The 20400-nt window shown below is 40.3% G+C and overlaps 1 protein-coding gene across 3 annotated transcripts; it reads right to left on the reverse strand.

The window, feature by feature from the left end:
- Positions 1–376: 376 nt before the first annotated feature.
- Positions 377–20102, reverse strand: LOC138113163 (protein mono-ADP-ribosyltransferase PARP14-like). 3 transcript variants are annotated; one of them, XM_069021153.1, is made up of 17 exons: positions 19910–20102; positions 17809–17948; positions 17684–17717; positions 16384–16620; positions 15600–15836; positions 12388–14624; positions 11644–11868; positions 11197–11418; positions 10691–10754; positions 9550–9699; positions 8375–8437; positions 6565–6732; positions 6246–6452; positions 5549–6157; positions 4870–5015; positions 3347–3521; positions 377–1750 (listed from the first exon to the last, which is right to left on the reverse strand). In XM_069021153.1, exons 3-17 carry the CDS (start codon positions 17703–17705, stop codon positions 1461–1463), a joined length of 5052 nt encoding a protein of 1683 aa, XP_068877254.1. In that variant the 5' UTR covers positions 17706–17717; positions 17809–17948; positions 19910–20102; the 3' UTR covers positions 377–1460. The 3 variants fall into 3 exon arrangements, with proteins under 3 accessions (XP_068877254.1, XP_068877253.1, XP_068877255.1); XM_069021152.1 differs by lacking the exon at positions 19910–20102 and adding an exon at positions 19494–19802; XM_069021154.1 differs by lacking the exons at positions 17684–17717; positions 17809–17948; positions 19910–20102 and adding an exon at positions 16755–16856.
- Between the last annotated feature and the right edge of the window lie 298 nt (positions 20103–20400).

The following is a 20400-nucleotide window of genomic DNA, read 5'->3' on the forward strand; positions in this document are numbered from 1 at the left end:
GAAGTGTCTCCATGACACAGAAAAGCACCCAAAAAAGCAGAGAAAGGAGAAAAGCATCCTCACCTTTACACAGGGAGCAAAATCTATTAAAGCAGGAGTGGATAAAACTCTGCTTTGCTTTAAATGGGAATTTATGCAGGACATTCATCTGAAGTGCTGCATGGGCACTTGCTGTGAAAACCAGAAATTTTTTATATTGCAATCTACAGATGCTGTAAACTCTTTTCTTCTTTGCAGGCAATGAGAACACCATGGTGAAGTTTTAAGACATTGTGGCAGCTGGTTGCAGCACAGGTCTTTTTTCAACCAAGGCAGAATAATTTCACCTGGAATTTGTATGCACAAATCATGTCACTCAGACAATACAAGAAAACCATTTTGTCTTAGAAGTCTTTATTGCATCAACGTAACATACTCCAAATGTGAAGCAACACTTCTAAGTGAAGTGTGTTCCTGTTGTAAACAACTCAGCTCTTTGAAACTTTTATTAAACAGTGCATATGGCTTTTGATTGGCAATTTTAAGATTGTAAGGTGATTAAAAGTACAGCTTGCAAAGATGTAAAAGGCCATTAACTTTTTTTAAGAACTTCAAAAATTTTCGAATTGTTTAAGCATGTGAGCTGAGTTATGCCTCTGTAGAGTAGTTGACTCTGCAAATTGGTGATTCTACAGAAGGGTTAATGCTTCAGTAATGAAAAGAAAAAATTAAAAGTCCCTCTTTACAGTCTTGAAAGTTGCAAAAGCAATGAGTTTGTGGAAGCTGGAAGTAGTAGGGGGGGACTGTAGAGAATTCCCCTAAGAAATGGGTATGAATACAGTAATTTATACCTAGGAAATAACCAAAGTATGCCAGGGTAACCAACATATAGGTACGGGGGTTGAAACAATACAAAGTGCATGCTCATATGGGAATTCTTTTTCTTCCACACTTTTAGCACCAACAAGGCTGAGTGGATACCTAAGGATGACTGAAAACTCTGCTGGTAGGTGAGGCTATTAGAATCATAGCACTGCTTTGATTGAAAAAACCTTTTGGATTCCCTCAGCACAGAACATTTTAAATAAATTCTCACAAGAAGGTGCTTTAATGGTGAATACTGGAAATAGGAACACGCACAGGTGCTCTGACCTACTCCACACTTCTTACTGCTGGCCACGGGTAAGGCAGAACAGCTCCCTCTCCTACTGCTCCCCTCTGCCTTGTGTAGGAAGAAGTCAGAGCTGTTCTCACAGCTCTTGCCTGCATCTCTGCATAACTGAACTTGAAATGTGAGTACTGAAATAACATGTTCTAAAATATTTGCTTGTGTTAGTCCTTGTGTTGATAATTTGAAGACATATTTAAACACGTTGATAGATCAATAAAGAAGAAACCTAGATGTAAAAAGAATTTAAAAATTGCCCTGTAAATTCTTACATGTAAAAGGCACCAACACTTTCTAGGCTATTAAGATCATTCTAGTATTTGAAAGTAATAAGGTATTGTGGATATGCCTGAATGTCATTAAATATGACAAACACTGTTGGATTAAACTCATCATCAACCACGCTGTCATACAGGTCAGTAGGATCTGCTGGGCTCCTTGGTGGTGGAGCCTTTAGTCCTTCTCTCCCATCACAGTACTGCCCAGTTAAGACCCGAGCCAAGTACATGTGTTTTTTGCCTTTCACATCTGGAATGGAGTAAGTATCCCGAGCAGAGTAAGATGCATGAACAGCAAAGTAGGTTCCATCTCCAATGGCTGCAGCTGTTAGGAAAGACATTTTCAAATACAGTTAGTGTTCTTATTCTCCTAAGAATCTCTACTAAAACTCCTTTTTTTTTTTAACACTGCAGAAGCTAAAAATGTGGTTAGAGTTCAAACACAAAATTCTAGTAATAATCCTTTGTATCAGAATCAAATATGAATCCACGTAGATACCAGGTAAGTATCAACACGCAGGTTTTGACTTCCCTTTCCTATGGAGAAAAGGGCTCCTCTGTTTAGCATGGTTTAGCCTACCATCGATCAAATTGCAATTCTTCAGAGGCTTTTGGACTTAAAATGACTATGTAATTATAGTTTTCTAGCCACACTTCCCAGCAAGTTAGAGGAATCACATGTCTTTGTTCAAGAGAGATTTCTTTTTTCTGACATTGCTAAAAAGCTGTTCAAGCAGACAGGTCCTTCCTATCTGTCTGCCCTTGTCCTTGGATACTTTTCCTTGGCTACCCAGCCTGACAGAAGGGGAGTGTACCTTCCCAGTTGTTAATCACAGCTGAGATGAAAAGGTGTCAATATCCACCAGCAGAGAGAAGACATGGGGATCTAGGGCTCTTGCTTTCTGAGTAAATCCAACCTCCTGACACTACCACAGAGCAGGAAAATGAAACTACATCTCCTCTGGTCACGTTTTAAAAAGAAGTTGTGGCTGCCATTCCTACCTGTGCACAACCTGATATATTTTGTGTATGCTGGGCTTCATTTATTCAAGAAAATCTCAGTTCAAGTACCCTCCAGAGGATCCAGACAAAGGTCTACTTTTGGATCCAGACCACAGTGAAGTGTCAACTAGATCTGAGTTAAGCTGCCAGCTCTCTCAATATCAAATCAGCCCTAGATTCAATTCTGTCTTAAGGAAGAAAACATTAAGAGCAAAAATTAAGGACTTTTGAAGTGAGGTTACATGGCTACTAAAATCAACTAGCACCTCAATTCAGTCCATGTTCCACTTCTTCGGATCCTGTCTTTCAGCTTTGAATGCTGCCAAATAATACACATAACATGACTGTACTAGAGGAAGTGGACAAAACAAGCTTTGAACTAATGCAGAAAATCTTTATGCTAAATATTTGTCTCTAACAACTATTAAAGGCTAAGAATTAAATAATGAATCTCATAGATTTTGTGGGCATAAAATTGGTAAGGATGTGGCATCTTATGCTGTCCTAATCTTTGGAGGCAACAGGAGAAGTATCTGCACTTCTGCTTTGCTACCTGTCTTTGACTAAGAGGAGAGGAGATACCATCAGCTAGTAGCTGTTACCTCAGCAGAGGATGTTGAACAGTGTTCCTTGTTCCTTTCTCTAGCTAAATGATACAAAATAATTCCCAAAAGCTGCCCAGGCTTCATTTCAGAGTAGGTGAACTCTTTTTGATATCCTTTACATGGTGGCATCCAGCAACAAGGGATTAAGTGAACAAGGTAATTCCTCTTTCCATACAGATTAATCTCAGGAGATGTTAATTACTGTGTTCTCTAATTTCATTCAGGTTTCACGTTGTGCTGACAGCACTGTAACACTGACATCCTGTAGCACTCATACATGTCTAGGAAATTAACTGATTTGGATAATGACTCACCATTCTTTCCAGCATACCCACGATTAAATCCATAGTAGTTAATTGAGCTCAATGAGGATGCAGCTGTCCCATGAAATAGCAACTTCTCATTATTTTCACTTTTGTTCTTTTTACAGAGGAATTTTTTTTTTAATTGGTATGTCTGCCAGAGGACGCGATTTTGTACTCTTTCAATCTGCAAAATTATAAAATTAACTATATTTATACTAGGGATAAATAGGATAGGGATGAATATTTATCATGGTAGGAAAGCATTAAAATGAAATCAAACTGAAAGAATTACAGCAATTTTCACTATGTTGTGTTAGCGTGAGGTTTGGGTAGAAGAACTGAATATGAAAGCCTCCTGAAAAATCAGAAACCAAAGCAGCTTATAAGAGAGTTTCAAGCTTTGTAATTTTGGGTAAACATTTGTCTTGCCTAGTACACCAGGTACCCAGCAGCCATGGTAGCTGTGCATTGTCATTTCTAGAAAGAGGCAGCTGTACCACTGCTAGAGGCAATGACATAAGACACTTTCTATACATCCTAATCATCTTTACTGATGATTTTCTCCCTAAAGGATACACTGTAGCAATAGCATTATCTTGAGTTTAAGTTTCTCTTCTAGATCTAAGCTTGCAAGTCAAAATTGCTTCCTCTAATGTGTAGCTTAGCAACCCATAAGAAAGTGCTATATAAAAATCACTTGGTGGGAGGATGGACGTTGCTGGCTCCCTATGCCAAGAATGTGAATACAGCTTAAGGGGAAGCTGTGTCTCTGCATCAAAGTATAATCTTAAAGGCATTGCTGTAACAGCTTTCCATTTTTTAACAGAAAAAGACATCATGTCATTACTTGATTTTTTTCTATAGTACACTAATATTTTGTTCTCTTTGTGTGTTTTCATGCCCATGCTCATCGAAGCTTGTGATGGAAGAAAAATTTTAAACACATTATTCTTACTCCTAATTTGATTGTATGTTCTACTGTTTATCTCTTCTCTTGATTCAGAACAATTCCATCTTCTCCCTGGCAATTAAATCTCTGTGGATTGTGTTGCAGACTTCTAAATAAGCAGGATCAAATATTGACACTGGTGAAAACTGACAGCCAAGACTGAAAAAGCTCTGGGATGATAGGGAAGAAGTTTTAAATTAGTCCAAAGCTTTATGTCAGTCTACCAGGATTTTGTTGGGGTTTTTTTCCTGTATTCTGAATGCATTTACTCACACCTCAATTTCAATATAGAATTTCCTAATTAGAAATACCACATTAACTAGTGAGTACCACATTAGTCGAACAAAGAGTCACCCTGAAGACTGACAGTCACTGGTTTTGCACCATTAGATGGCAGAAATGGCAGAACAGCTCTGAGGAAACTTGCTTTGATTTATATCCATCCTGTACAGTGCTGGGGACACTGACATACAAAAGGTGTATTGGGTTTCAGACACCTTATAAGCAAATATTTAGAAAGTATATTAATGTTTCTTGCCCAAGCATTGACATTTTCCCCCCTCCCCACCCCATATGATATCACCTGCTCTATATTAAAGTTTGGACATGTTTTCCTAAACATCTTCTCAACTGTTCTATATTCGGGATGTGATGGCTTGAGATTCACCATTTTGACATGTTCATTTTGCATGTCTGTCCACTCCTTAGGGAGCTCTATCGACTGCACATCTGCAAAACAGAGGTTGCATTATTATGACAGAGAACTAGCTCAGCTTCACAGGCCACATCTTACAAACCACCTGCACAGAGAGGGCTAAGAGGACAGGACCTTCTGCAATATTTCATTCAACAAGTACTCTTGCTCTTCCAAACATTGCTGTCTTTGTAATGCACTATTAAGGCTTTACATTTTGTCTAATTATCCCCATATCAATATCTAACTAAAACAAGCTTTAAAACCCCAGAAGAATTTTATGTATTCTTCATCCACCACTTCCTTTGTAAGATTTAAGCATGAAATCTATGCTCACCAGTCACATTTGTGCAGATAATATTTGCACTTAAACTGATGTTCTGACTTCACTCATACTTGGCACTGATTATGAAACTCAAAACTGCTGGTGAAGGAAAAAAAAAAAAAAGAAAAAGGGAAAAAAGCTATGGACTACCTTACTCCTTTGGGATACCTGAGTTTGCATTTATCCAAATCATCATTCAATAATCACAATTCAAGCTCTTTTATTTAACAAAAGGTCATTTACCTTCATCCTTTGCCACACGTTGGAGGTTTATAGTTTTTCCTTGGTCATCAGTAGCCTTTAGAGTATTCAGATCCACCTTGTAGTTCTTCTTGTTAATTTTGACATTCAGATATGGTTTTTTAAATAGTTTGGCATGCTCCAGCTGCGTATTTGTCAGTTTATCAAAAGCAACAAAGCTATCATTCCTTCCTGGATACCTCCATTCTACCAGGTTATAAAGAAGTTCTGCCTTGGATTGTTCTTCTTCAGTAGACTTAATTTGTTGGATCATTCTTTGAACTTCTAGAGAAACGGAATAGACATCCCTGCTAATACCAGAAATTTTAATTTGAGGGGGAGAAAGCTTATTTTCAAGCTGAATGGTGACTTGCTTTCTTCTCTGGAGATCTTCCAAAATGGCAATTTGTGTCTCATCAAAACTTTCAATTGCCTCATCTGCAACAGTATTTTCAAGCTGTTCCTTTAAAATTAAATCCTTTATCCAGGACTCAGTTGCATCCACCTTTTCTTTGCTTTCTCCACAAATTTGAAATGTAACTAAATGAACTTTCTTCTCCAAAATCATTAACTTTTTATTCTCAGAAGATTGTTTTTTGCCCCAAAAAAAGGCTGTGGATAAATATTTGACAATTAGTAGTTGTAAATCAAAGAACTTCAGTTTTATTTGCCCACACACACAGAAAACACACCAACTTACATTTAAACGTAGATAGCAATGATTCCATTGTGGATGAAGCTGCATGTTCTCTTTTCTTCATGCTTTCATAAAAGTCTGTGAGCATATTTAGCTGGAAGATGACTATTTTAATTGTCTGTAAATGCTGTACTGATTTTTGTCTTGCAAATTCCACTATAGCATCCAACATTTCATCAGCTACCTTGGCTGGACTCTGTCCTGCTTGACCTAAACAAAAATCAGTGAACAGCTTTTGTGCAAGTCTACTGTTACTCATATTAAGTTTGTTTCTGAACTACCCCCATCACAGCCCTCACTGCTTTCCCAAGAAAACACAAACCTGTTCCAATAGCTGGCAAGGCAACAGATTTGTACATCCTTTGTTCACACTCATGGAGCACTTGGGAGACCTGACTCTTCACCTGGTTATCAGTAATCAAATGGATGATTTTACTGCACAGCAGATTCCCACCCTGGGTAGTAATAAAGCCACTTCGATACCGCCCAGCTGCAAGAGAGAAGATAAAGAAGGAGACATAACATTTACAAAGTTGCAATCTCTTCTGGTAATATTGATTTGTTATATTGGTGCTACAAGAGAAGTGGAAAAAGTGGAGAGAAATACACTGTGAACTATTTTATTGTGGGTTTACTTGTTCTGGTTTTCTCTGTAAATACTCTGCAGGGTTTCTTTGAGAAATTAATTCATGTAAATGTGTTTTCTAATCTCCTAAGATCTCTGCTACAAAATATTTCCCTATTACATGCAATTTAAGAATTTATGATGACTTTGAATACATCTCACTTTTATTTAAAAGCATTCCAAATTAATTTATATGTGAAAACCTTTCTTATGCCACTTATTCCTTGAAAGCCCAAACTTTTATTCTGCAGAAGAGCTGAGTGGTAAACATAGTATCATTAAGACTATGTCCAACTGATCTAAGAATGGTATGGAATTTTAAAAAAGATGTTTGTGATTTTTCACAGCACTCATGTTTGCTTACAAAATGCAGTCACATTGTGAGGATTAATGGATTGATGAGCACAGAGTTCCAGACCACCTCACAGATCACAAAGGTAATGACTGTAAGATGCTCTGCAAGCACTGAGATCAGGCTGATAAATTTACTTTGATAAAAAGGTTTATCTTCCAGGTGATTTTCTTACAACTCTCAGGATTTTCTGAATAATATTTTGTACATTAAGTTTAAATGTAATTTGGATCATTGTAATGGGATTTTAAGTTCCTGAAAACATTATAGTTTCTTTGCTTAGTCCATTCCAACAAAAACAGAAAAAAAAATGCACTGGCACAAAGAGTTTTATTTTAAGTTGAGGGTAAGGAGTATTTCATAGTAGTATGTTGATATGGCCTTGCTCTGTGGTGGAGTTTCCTTGGGAAACAAGCGGGGTGTAGCTCTGCACGGGAATGCAGATATGAGCATATTTACCAAACAAGTTGGAGCCAAGCATTTTATCTTGTCCTGTACAGAATAGTTTGGAAATCAGAAAGACATAAAAGTGGCTGTTTGAAATGAAAGAAAAGGAAAATCAATGCAATAGTTCTGAGAACAGAGATATTTGCTTGATTTGAAGTTAATGATATATGTGTGTTTGTACAAAAGTTCCTACAGAGAAAAAGGCTGGGAAAAAAATCCAGGAAACTCCATCTTGGAAAGACAATTTCCAGACTTAGAGCAGGCACATTTTGTTTATGCATCTAAAATGTCCCTTTCTATGCTTGTAGTGGCCAACCACAGTGAGCTGGAATTTTACTGTTCTACTGGTCTGGCAGAATGCAGACTACAGAGGAACTTAGGATCAGGATTGTCCTGATTTCAGCTGGAATACAGTTAATTTTCTTCTTAGTAGCCAGTACAGGCCTATGTTTTGGATCCAGTATGAGAATAAAGTGCATAACACACTGATGTTTTAGCTGTTGCTAAACAACTGTGATTAGAAAAAGTTTCAAGGTATGTGTCAAAACAAGAACAGGGATTTTCAAAGTTCCTAAAAGTGAAAGCTGTGTTTTTCAGATAAAATAATTATGTCATCAGAGTAGAGAATTATAAAGCAACTTCAAGTTTTCAGAGAGAATGATAACAACAAAAAACATTAATCAAACAAAATAGTGTGCTTTAACATACCATATTGAGCACATTCATCTGCTACCTGGGAACCAGCAGCATCCATAATTGCTTTGAAGACCCCTTAAATCACACAAGAAAAGCACACATGTTCATTAAGTCACCTTAACTATCTCTACTTAAAACTCTACCCAACTTCTGTACTCTACACATACCCTAAATTCTCACAAAAGTTCAAAACCTTGACAGTTTCCCTAAGTACCGTCCCTGACACACTGTACTGGCTGCAGAGAGAACATTTCCTTCACTGCTGAATACGAGTCATTAAGAGCAACTCCTACTTCATAGTTTCACTAGCCAAACCTGTATGCCCTTCACCAAACTCTCCAATGGCTTTGAACTATATCATTTGGTATCTTTCATGCTTATAATTCACCATGTCAAAACCCTCTGCTTCTTACAGAGCAATTTACTTAACCAGGGCTTTGTCTTACAGTGAAACATTTTAGGATAAGAGCATTTTCTCAGAATTATACTTAATCTAAAAATTCCCTTTTATTTAAACATTTTTTGGTTTTAAGCAAGAAAAACCTGGTCAGATGCCTTTTGTTTGGAAATGAAATCAAGTATACAGGATGTGTAAAAAAAACTGTTTAAGATCTATTTCCTGACTAATCACAACTCTTTACCTGTCATCTGAAAAACACTTCATAAAAGTTTCCCTTGTGGACAATTCTTTCCTGTGATGCCTTAAGAGGACTCCTAGAAGCAGAGACTAGACAGGAGTAAGGGAATAAAAGTAGGTATTTTTTTGAAAGGCCTTCAAAAGGTACCCCCTGGGGCCAGAGGCTACTGCCAAGGTGGACCTCAAGATGGACCACAAGTCACTGAGTTCTTTACCCTTTTATAGGTTTGGTTCATTTGCATAGCAGGGTTAATTGTCCAATTAAAGCTTCAGTTCTCCCCTCAGCTTCCCCCCCTTAGGTGGCTCTTTGGTTTATACTTTTGGCCTAGGACAGTCTTGGTGTCCTTGGAGAGCAGGCCCAGAGAGACTTTGTTATGTCTACCTAGCATGAGAGAGCAGAAATTAACAGGCTACAAGAAACTTCAGAGTCACGCACCAAGCAGTACAGAATTTGAAAAATATAAAGGTTAAAATCTAAGGCATCACCTGTACCCCTTTCTAAAAAATAGCCCAGATTTATTGCTAAGGAACTACATATTCAATATAATACCTGTTTTGGCATCAAATGATGAATTTGCTAAGTTTACAATAACCTCTGTATCTTCCATAGTAATATCTCCCCCAATTACTTGGAGTGTGATGGAACCAATCTTCATTTCATTAGCTCCCAATATTTCAGTAGGAACAGGCTTAATGAAATCTGCAAGGGGAAGAAAAATACATTAAATCACTTCTCCTACAGTTTGGAGTATTATTCTCTTCCACTGATCAAAACTTCTACTTATCCTTTTAAGGAATACGCTCTAGATCAGTTTGATGGATGTAGAGTGTCTCTGCTTTTCTCTTTATTCCATTTCTGAAAGCTGGGAGGCATAGTATTCTTCCTGTTTAAATTGTGTGGAAGTGAAACCATTTCTACTCCTGTAAATTTATGCAATATGAATTCAGAAAACGCCTTCAGGGTTTATCTGATCTGACCAGCTCTGTAACAGAGTTTCCTGAACTAATTCTTACAAGAAATGGAACATCCAGCTTAAGTAATGGAGATCAGATCACATCCCTTTTGTAAGGGATTATTTCATATTTGCCTTCATGGATACAAAACTGTTCATTTCTTCTAGTCTAAACTTATCTAACTCATGTTTTATCTGCCCACTCTTAACTTCATCTCTCTGATACTCAGCAACTGAGGCAGAAGAGCTTTATATCCTTACAAATAAGCCTCTGCCCTTGATGCAGTACACTCACGTTTTGGCTATTGTGTCCCACTGTTGTCAATTAACTAATGGAAAGGAAATGATCCACTATATATATATGTCTGTATATATATGTGTGTGTGTATATATATGTAGGAGATTAAAGGTACAAAAATACATGTTATTTATGGCTCATTTGGCCAAGTGAGAGCAAGTTCTTATATCCTTTGAGCAGGATAAACTACTGTGTCTCCTATCAGAACACCCTCTTTGTTATGATAAGACTGGCCTCACTGAGAGTTGACCATGCCCTCAACAAAAGAAATTCCTCCCTGAGAATTTTACAAATGACATTTAAGAATGCAAGTCCATTAGGAGGAAAAAAAATGCCCTCTGCCCTGATGACATTTCTTCTGTTTCCCAATACATATAAATACCACTTAACAGCATTTACATTCTCCCCCGTGTCCCACCTCCTATCCCTACAAAACTTACTTGGCTGTGCTGCTGTGGCATTGCAACTTTCAACTGCCCTATGTTCTAGTTCAGTGGTAAAAGCCTAAGGAGAGAAAAAAAGTACCCAAGATAGTATTTCACAGTATATACACGGAATGTTTCTATAATTAACATTGTTATGTAGCTCTTGCTGAGGCACCTGACACACTTTACAGTCATATTTAAGTGTCATTAATAACACTGAAAGACCCAGTGTGGACAGTGTGATAAGAGATATCTCTGCATTGCTAGAACTCCTCTGTCAAAAGATAAGGGAGCATCTACAAGCATTTACAGTGCCAGCAGCAAGGCCAATTTTGTCTGCAGCTTCTGCTAGCTGAGAGTTTGTATTTCAGAGACACTGGAAAGACATCTCATTGTCACTGGCCCACTGCAGTAAGAAAGTGCCAAATTATTCCTTTAGAAAGCAGTATAAGTAAAATAGATTATTAAAGTGTAACTACAGCAGTATGTTACAAAGACAGCTTTGTTTTGAGAAGAACTACCTGAATGCAATCAAGATCTTTTGGGTTCAAGAGAAAATGAACTTCCTGGAGATTCTTGCAAGTGTGACTACTACTGAACCTGAATACCACATCAAACATTAACTTAGAAACAATGATTTTAGGAAATCCAAATCCTCCAGCCCCAATAGCTGGGAAAGTGATCGATTTCAGTCCAAGTTCTTCAGTTTTCTTCAAGCAGAAATTGATTACATCTTCTAGGACCTGTAAAACACAGCAAAGATACTTTTTTTTCTAAAGGCATCATTTATTATTAGTTCCAAAGAAACTGGTATGACAAGCAGCTCTGAGTTCATCAAGGCATCTTTAAGGTCACTCCAACAGAAGAAAATGGAGTCAAGTCATCTAAAATAACTACGTTAAACCTGAAATTTCAGGGCAGATCCCAAATAAGTATGTAGCTGGGGTGGGTTAATAGTTAAAATATACCTTCTCTGTCTGTCCTCCATCCCACTTGGGTAGTATGGCATGAAACACAGCCTTGCAGGCCATAGCACATCCACTGGTGCAGACTACAGGACCAGAAACCTGACTTTGTTTTTCGGTGTCAAACTCATCTTGGAGAGCTGGTCCAGCTCTTTCCAGCAAGGCTTTGCAAAGAGGCCCCACGCCAAACTTCAGATCTGTGCCAACGCTGTTGACGACAACATCCGTCTGCAACAAGATTACAAAGAAAATAGCTATAGCCAGAATTCAACCAAAAATATGCACCAAGATTAAAAGCCCTACCAAAGCAACACACAGCAAAAGGAACAAGATGCCAGTGGATACCCAAAGCAGCAGCCCAGACAGGTACCCATTTCCCCTAATATCCAACCAAGATAGCTACAGATCATACAAGTACTGTTAGGAAGTACTTTAGAATTTCCCCTTCAGGAAAAAAAAGCAAAATCTTTTACATGTTGGCCTTAGATCTGGAAAACAAGTAAGACCTAGCTGGGAATGAAACACCTTGAAATTCACAGCTGCCCTCTAGAAATGGCTGCAGTGACAGATCTCACTCTACACTCAAGTTTTGCAAGCTTGCATCCTTGTTTAGCTAGCACACAGCTGTTCTTTCCTTACGTAGCAAGTGCTTGTAAAATCTACTATCCCATCCTTTTTCGTTTAAATTGAAAGAACTGAAAGATCTTACCATCAAGTTAGAAAGGAGTCAGAAAAGGAAAGACCTACCGTGGCTTCCTGAACATTTTTCTTCTCCACTTGGATGCAAAGTCCTTCTTTTGTTATAACCATCTTCAGATCCCCTTTTCTCTTCTCCTGACTTTTTCTTTGCTTCAGCCATTGCGGGGAGAATGATTTAGCTGAAAATACTTTTTTTACTGTCTCACTCAGAACCTGAATGATTTCTTCTGCATTACTCACAAGATGAACCTCCTTCAAACTGCTGTCCTCCATGAATTCTTCCAAGGTCTCCTTGATGGATGACGCAATTGAATCTGCACACATCTGCGGTGGAAAGCCATAAATCCCTCCGCTTATAGCAGGCAGAGCTATGGAACGATGATTGTATATTTCAGCTAGTTGTAGACATTTTTTCACTGTCTTTTTTAACAACCACGTGCACTTTTGTGATTCCTCATTGCTCCACCTGGGCCCAACAGCGTGAATGACGTTCTTGCAGGGCAGTTTCCCGGCGCCCGTGATCACTGCGCAGCCGGGCTGCAAATTCCCGTGCTTCCTCACCAGCTCATCGCACTCCTCCTGCAGTGCTGGGCCAGCCGCTCTTGACAGCGCATCAGCGAGGCCACCGATGTGTTTTAGGTTTTCATTAGATGCATTCACCACAACATCAACAGGGTAATTGCACAAGTTACCTTTATACACTCCTACCACAATTCCACCTGGCAGGTTTTTTTCATAGTAGACCTTTCTTTCCACTTTATCACCAACTTCTCCACCCTTCTGTTCTTCTTCTTCCTTAATCCTAATGAAACAGCTAAACTTCTGCTTTGCCTCTAAAATACATAAATCTTTCCTCTCAGTGAAGAACTCTTTTGCACCTGGTTTATCAATTGGCACATTCTTTGAGTAAAGGGATGAGACAAATTTCTCAAACATGGTGAATGCTTCTAGCACTTTTGTTCTTGGTCCCCTCAGGGAAATACATGGTGTCTTGGTGTCAAAACATACTGTCACACCTTTCTTCTTCAATTCTTCACAAACTCCAGATTTCTCCCTCTCTGCAAACTGCACTATCACCACTGAATTAGCTAGGATTACTTTTTCCATGATTGTGTTTCTATCTACAAAATCATTAAGTCTCTGATAAACCTCTGTTACAGCCTTAGAAAAGCCAGCAATAATCATTTTCTTTTCTTTTCCAACAGTTTGCCAAGTGATGACAATTTCCTGGGAAGAATTATATGTCTTGAGCAAGGAGAGAAGAAGATTCTTCCACTGATCCTTTTTAATGACTTCACCATCTTCCACATTGATGCACTCGTATTTTAAACCTGTTTTTATTTGCTTTTCTGCTTCTAAAAGATCTTTGGGAGCATCTCCATATAGCAACACAGTATCATCCTGAAGTTCATAAAAAGTATTAATTTTTTCCCTAATGAATAACATATCTGACATTTTTTTATTATCTACACACCGTAGATAGTGGAAAACATGGGGATCAATGGTAACTGATGTACATGGCATGCTCAATACCTTTTCCAGTAAGTCAGCTTTGATTTTATACACTTCTGCAGGTAATCCACACAGCTGAACAGTCTTTTTTTTGTCATCATAAAAGATCTTTAGGCATGGATATTCTTTCTGAATATTCTCTTCTAACCCAGCATTGTGCAGCACAGCATACTTCCCTGGAATCACTGACACAGAAATTTCTATGCTCTGTTTTTCCCTTTCACTTTGCTTCATGCATTCCCTCACTTCTTTCTCTGCATTGTCCACTGCTGCTCTGTTGCCTGCAATCACCACCATCTCCTCAGAAATATCAGTTATGATCAGAGCACCATCTTTCAACAACCTGTTTTTCACACCTTCCCAACCCGATGAATTGACTTTACATTTTATAGCTATGTAACGTGCCATGATACGCGAGAACTCAGTGGAAGCATCTTGCTGCCATGTCTTGAGCAACTTCATCATTGGATTTTTCTGCTTGCAGAGAGATGGCGATGGGCACAACATAACTTCTGGGTTTGCACAGTCTGCCTGGGGCCATTTGAGCTCACAATGGCAAACTGCCATTTCCTGGTTTATGTCTTGGGTCAGATTGGCATGCCTTTGTAAAAACTGCCATACATACGGGTCTAGTGGCACCCTAATGGGGTCTGGCATCTTGACAGCTGGTCTTTCTTTTCCATAGAGAGCCATTCCCAGGGAGTGATAATATGGATGCACAGAAATCAGCATCTGTTCCAGTAAATGTTGCTTTTCCAAGACCGTGGTTAGATCTAAAAGTGAGTGCAAACATACACATAACATTAGCTTCAAATCAAGCAAATGTCTTTTTTCTTAAAACTATTACATTGATTTTCCTTTTCTTTTTCTTTCATTTCAAAATGCTATTTTTATGTCTTTCTGATTTCCAAACTATTCTGTAAAGGACAAGATAAAAGGCTTGGCTCCAACTTGTTTGGTAAATATGCTCATATCTGCATTCCCGTGCAGAGCTATACCCTGCTTGTTTCCCAAGGAAACTCCACCACAGAGCAAGGCCATATCAACATACTACTATGAAATACTCCTTACCCTCAACTTAAAATAAAACTCTTTGTGCCAGTGCATTTTTTTTTCTGTTTTTGTTGGAATGGACTAAGCAAAGAAACTATAATGTTTTCAGGAACTTAAAATCCCATTACAATGATCCAAATTACATTTTAAAACTTTTATCTCAAAGTAAATTTACTAAGTCAGGAATCCCCTAACACAGATATTTACCAGAAGTTGCACTGGCACAGAAACTGGAGAGTGATTCAAGGAATGCAAGGAATAGTAACAAGATTGTTCTTTAGCTCTGTTCTTCCCTGACAATGAAGATATTTGACCTTAGTTTCTGAAAGTTAACTGTGCAAGCTGAACTCACTGACAGATCCTCTATCTACAAGTACAATTAATCTGGTATTGCAGATAAAATCCTCTGCAAATGGAGAAAAAACACCAGTGAGAAGAACCCATGCACAAGGCAGGTATTAAAATTAATCTCTGGTAACAGAAGAAAATAAACAAACAAACAAAAAAACCCAATAGGTTCTGAAGTCCTAGACATGCAGCAGTATTTCTACACCCAGAGCACTTCCCAGGAACAGGACAGTGTACACTGACTTCAGCAAGAGAAAGCCAGGCTTCTCCTAATGCCCACATTTGCAGTAACTTTCTTGTGGGTCATCTGCCTGAGAGCACCTTGGTCAGGCAAAGGATAGTGTTACCTTTGTGGTCACAGAAAGTAATGATGGCTGAGTTTTCCGTGGGGAAGAGCTGGACATCTGACACGGGCCCCCCTCCGCTCCGCGCACTCTCAAAGTACACCGTGAGGTAGTCTGTGGAAATGCTGTCTGGTAGGTTTTCAGCCTTGATGGTCTGTGTCAATTCAAGAAGCCTGGCAGTCATTTTGAATTCTCTAACTCTCTTGTCTTGTGAACATTTTTGGACAAATTCCTTAGTATCTGTAAGCAGAAGAGCAGTATGAATGGACTGTATTTTCCTGTGTCATTATCAGCCCTGGTTGTCACTTCAGGCAGAGACATGAGCAGAGTCTACTCCCTGTATTTGGAACAAAATGGTCTCTGGTGCCACATAACTTTGTGTTGTAATAAAAAAGGTGAAAAGCACACAACCATGTAACTCTCTGCTATTCACTACCAGTATGTTTCTGTTCCCATCTCATAAGTGTATGTCTTCTCTAAAGGAGACTTTATATAATCCCCAAACTCAGTGCACTTCTAATTCTTCTTCATCTAACCCAAAACAAGACAGAAACAACAAAGTATTCTTATCTAATTTCAATAAAGATGCCAGATTTTTCCTTTTTCAGTGTAACATTTGGATCATGGGCACTTTTGTGGAGCTGTATATAAGGCATCTTTCTTGAGAGACTGCAATCTGGGTACTTTTTAAAAACAGTCTGGACCTCTAATGGGAGAGGAATCAAGCTCTGAAAGCTATTACTCATACATATATGTGGAAATTAATAACGGTGTCATCCTGTCTTACCAATACTTTTTATAAAGGTAGCTACAGCAACATTTATTTCAGGTATCAGTTCAACAGTAAAGTCAGCATCTACACTCAAGCCGCTGATGTTCTCCACCAACATCTGTAAGCAGTTTGGACTGCATGTCTTTATGTTCTCAAACACCACTGAAGGTGAGGCCTCTGCAGAGTCAGCTTCCTCCTGGAGTTCACTGTTTGGAACAAAACTCTCTGCTTTCTTCAAGGCTTTTGTATCATCTGCAGCGGAAAGATAAATAAGCCACATAAAATGTTGGTACACATTTCCTGGAATAAACAGATTCTTCTTACCCTTTCTCTCCTTTCCTTCCCCAAGAAAAGAGATTGGTAACCAAACAAATACTGCAGGGTACCTCTGGACATTTTGAGATCCAAAACAGCCCAGATGCAATATTCTGCAGGCAGCTTCTTCGGGGCACAAGAATAGGGATCAGTAAACACGTCCAAGGTCACTGGTAAGTCTCTGAGTCAGAGACTAAACTAAACCAAACTAAAATCCATTGAGATAAGAGGCCACAGCTGCTCAGGTGTCGGTAAGGGTTGGGGAGAGACCTTGCAGCCTCTGCATCTGTTTCTTAGCCCAGGTGCAGGCAAAACAAGCCTGAACATAGCTCAGGACATCCACAGGCACCACAGGCCACCAGTAGCTCTGCATTACTTGAAGTAAAGCGTCCTGATGACCACTGTGCCCTGCCATCAGTGCAGCATGACAGCGCTGGGGGGCCCATGTGCACAGAGGGTTGACAGGGATGCAACAAAATTTTGCAAACAGAAAATATAACAGAGCTGCCCACTGAGTACCCCAGAAGTCCAGTGTCTGCCAGAGGCAAGCACATCTCCAGCTTTGCAGAGAGATGAGGGTGGAGGTGTGAGAGAACCTCCGAAGTGGAATGAGCAACAGGCTGGCTCTGCCTGCTCACCAAGGTACAACAACTGATAGCAAACCCATAACATTTCCAGAAGACAGCTGCCTTTGAAGGCCTACCACCATAAACAAGAAGAAAACAAAAGAAACAAGAAGCAAGAGCTCTGCAGATGTTGGTTACTAATTTCTAGATTGCTGCAGGAGTCATCTGCTCCACTCTGTCCAATGAAGAAAATACCAAAAGCCAGGCTGACCCAACGAAGCAATTGAGAGCAGCATCTGAAGATTTTCAGGTTCCTCTCTATTATAACTAAAAAATATATGACAACTTGGAGAACTGGAGCCATGTGTGGAGAAAAGCACCAACATTTTTGTTTTATGAAGAATCAGCACACAGAGTGATGGATAACATTTTACCTTTTGTTTGAAGGTTGCTCATGGCATCCAAAGCCTAAAATAAAATAATAGCCAAATATCAGTGACAGATTAGACACTCTCACCACTATTTCAAAGGTCTGGTTAGGATTACAATTTTTGTTCACCTTTGTGGGAACCGATTTTTCTTCAAATGTCTCCGCTCCAGTAGCTAGTGCTGTTTCAGGCTCTGTGACAATCAACCTCAATTTTCTTTCTCCTCCCAAATGCAACTGATGAGAATGTCTCGCAAGAACTCGTTGCTTGACTAAATAAAACCAAAAAAGCCCTGAGAAAATCTGAATGGAAAAACAGCTTTACATGGCATGGCACTTTCCCACCACTACATTATGACACCGTCGCGATTTAGGAATGGTAGCCTGCAATTTATTGTTTCCATTGAAACACGCCAGACCTCGCCGCTTGCTCACTTCCCTTCTCCCCTTCTCCCTTCCTCCCCCCTCCCCGCGCCGTAGCAGGATGGAGAGGAGAACTGAAGGCACATAAACGTTAAGGATTACAGGATGAGATGAGAACAATTGACTACAAACAGCAATGAAGTAAGAAAAACGAGCATGAACAACACCGATACTGATAACAACAGACTGTGCAACACAGGCGAGCGATTCACATTGCTCATCCCACCCCACACTAAGCAAAACCCCGGAAGAACTCCCTCTCCTTCCGTGCCCGCAGCGCATGGCTGGAGCGGGATCGAATATCCCCAGGCAGCTGGCTGTGCTCCTCCTGCCTCCCGGGAAAGTTAACCTCGCCTTGGCCGGAACAAGGATGTACAGATACACTGTCCCGCGAAATGAAAGAGCTTTAGACTCATAACACTGATACAGTACGCACAGGCGTTTTTCCTTAAAAAAAAAAAAAAAAACGGGAGAACAGGAGAGGACAGTATTCCTGCGAAAAACCGCCCGAGATGCAAAACTCGGCTCTAGCATGTGTTTCATAGCGGTACCCGGGGAGTCCCGGTACCAGCCCCACGCCTTGAACATCCTCTTCTGACAGTGCCGAAATGGCTTGGGTCTGTATGTCCTGAACTTACCAGCCGGGAGAGCCAGCAACTGGGAAGCATGTTAAAGCAAGAAAAAGAAAAATTGTATATAGGTATGTGGGTGTATCTGTGTGTTTCTGCACATACGTGCCTGTGTACGTATACATTTAACCCAACTGCAGCTAAATCCTTTCCACTCTGCTGCAAGTTTATAAAAATATGTGCATATTATAGATGTAATATTTATATATATATATCTGTAACTAATCTAATGGTTAGATTAACATAAGCTTTACTATTCCGAGTGCAGTCTAGAGAATACTACTGTGCATCAAGATGAATATGTATGTGTATGTTCCTCCTGGGATATATTTACTAGCTTACAGCCTTTATGCCAAACATAATCCAGAGGCTAGTACTAAGCATCAAATCTAAGCATATATTTAAGTAAATACCATATCCTGAGTTAGAAAGGACCCAAAAAGATAATCGAATCCAAATTTTGGAGCTGCACAGGACATCCGCATGAATCACACCACGTTAACATACTATCTACTCTATATTGCACAGTAGGGGGTGTATACAACATACTACATACTATAGATACTGCACATCACGTACTAGGCGGGATATATTATTACATCGTATGCAACAGCTAACTTAGTACGTATCTTTTAATTTGCAGGAAGTTTAGACTTGTGAGTTACGACCCCAGCACCCCCGCAGAGAGCCCACACACTAATCCATGTCCCGGCCCCTGCCCTCGCCGGGTCCCCTCACCCCGACCCCCCCGGCCCGGCCGCTCACCCTCGGGGCGGGCGAAGCAGACGAGGATGTGCCCGGTCCCGGTGCCGGTCCCGGTGCCGGTCCCGACCCGCAGCTCGCACTCGCCACCGCCCGAGCGCTTCTGGCTCTGGAAGTAGCAGAGCAGCTTCTTCCTGAGCGCAGGCGGCGGCTCGGCGGGGCCCCAGTCCCCTCGCACCAGCAGAGGGAAGGCGCACGGGCGCTGCCCCTCCATGGCTGCCCCGTCCTCTCCCCGCTGCGTTATCGCTTTCGATTCTCTGCACCGAGGGCGCGGCTTTTCCCGGCAGGCACGGGGCTATTGTCTGCCGCCTATCGCCACGCACCTGCCCCAGGCCGCCTCCTCGGGCCTTCCGGGCACAGCTTCACACCCGCGCCCTTACACTCCTCTCCCCCGAGGACATCCAAAGCACAGCCCTCACCTTCTCGAATGCCCTGGCTGCCCCTGTGCCGGGGGCTGGCAGCCCGTCTCGCTGTTGTCCCAAGAGAGGTTCTTCCACCCTGTGTGCAAGAGGGTGCTAATCCACACACACAGTCGGGGCATTTGATTCATCCACAGTTCTGCACAGAAAGGGGGGCTGGGTGGCAAATCCACAAAGCCAGCACAGCGACTGCCAAAACTTTTTCACTCTTTGTACATTTTAGCAAAAAAAAAAAAAAAAAAAAGGTATTAATGCTCATTGGCTACGTGTAACTTAGTTCTTATTAATTAGTATTCTATCTTTCAACACACTTGCTGAGTTGTCTTTGTTAGTTTCTTCCTTATCTTGGGGTTTCTGCCAAATGTCCTTGTGGCCTGTAAATTCTGCATTCTTTGTGTCCGCTATCAGTGGTAAATCCTTCTTCCCAAGCTTTGTCAACCTCCCCAAGTCTCAAATCACAGAAACATGTTGAGCCCTAAACCTTAACAAGG

Source organism: Aphelocoma coerulescens, chromosome 7, assembly GCF_041296385.1.
Source record: "Aphelocoma coerulescens isolate FSJ_1873_10779 chromosome 7, UR_Acoe_1.0, whole genome shotgun sequence".
Lineage (NCBI taxonomy): Eukaryota > Metazoa > Chordata > Aves > Passeriformes > Corvidae > Aphelocoma > Aphelocoma coerulescens.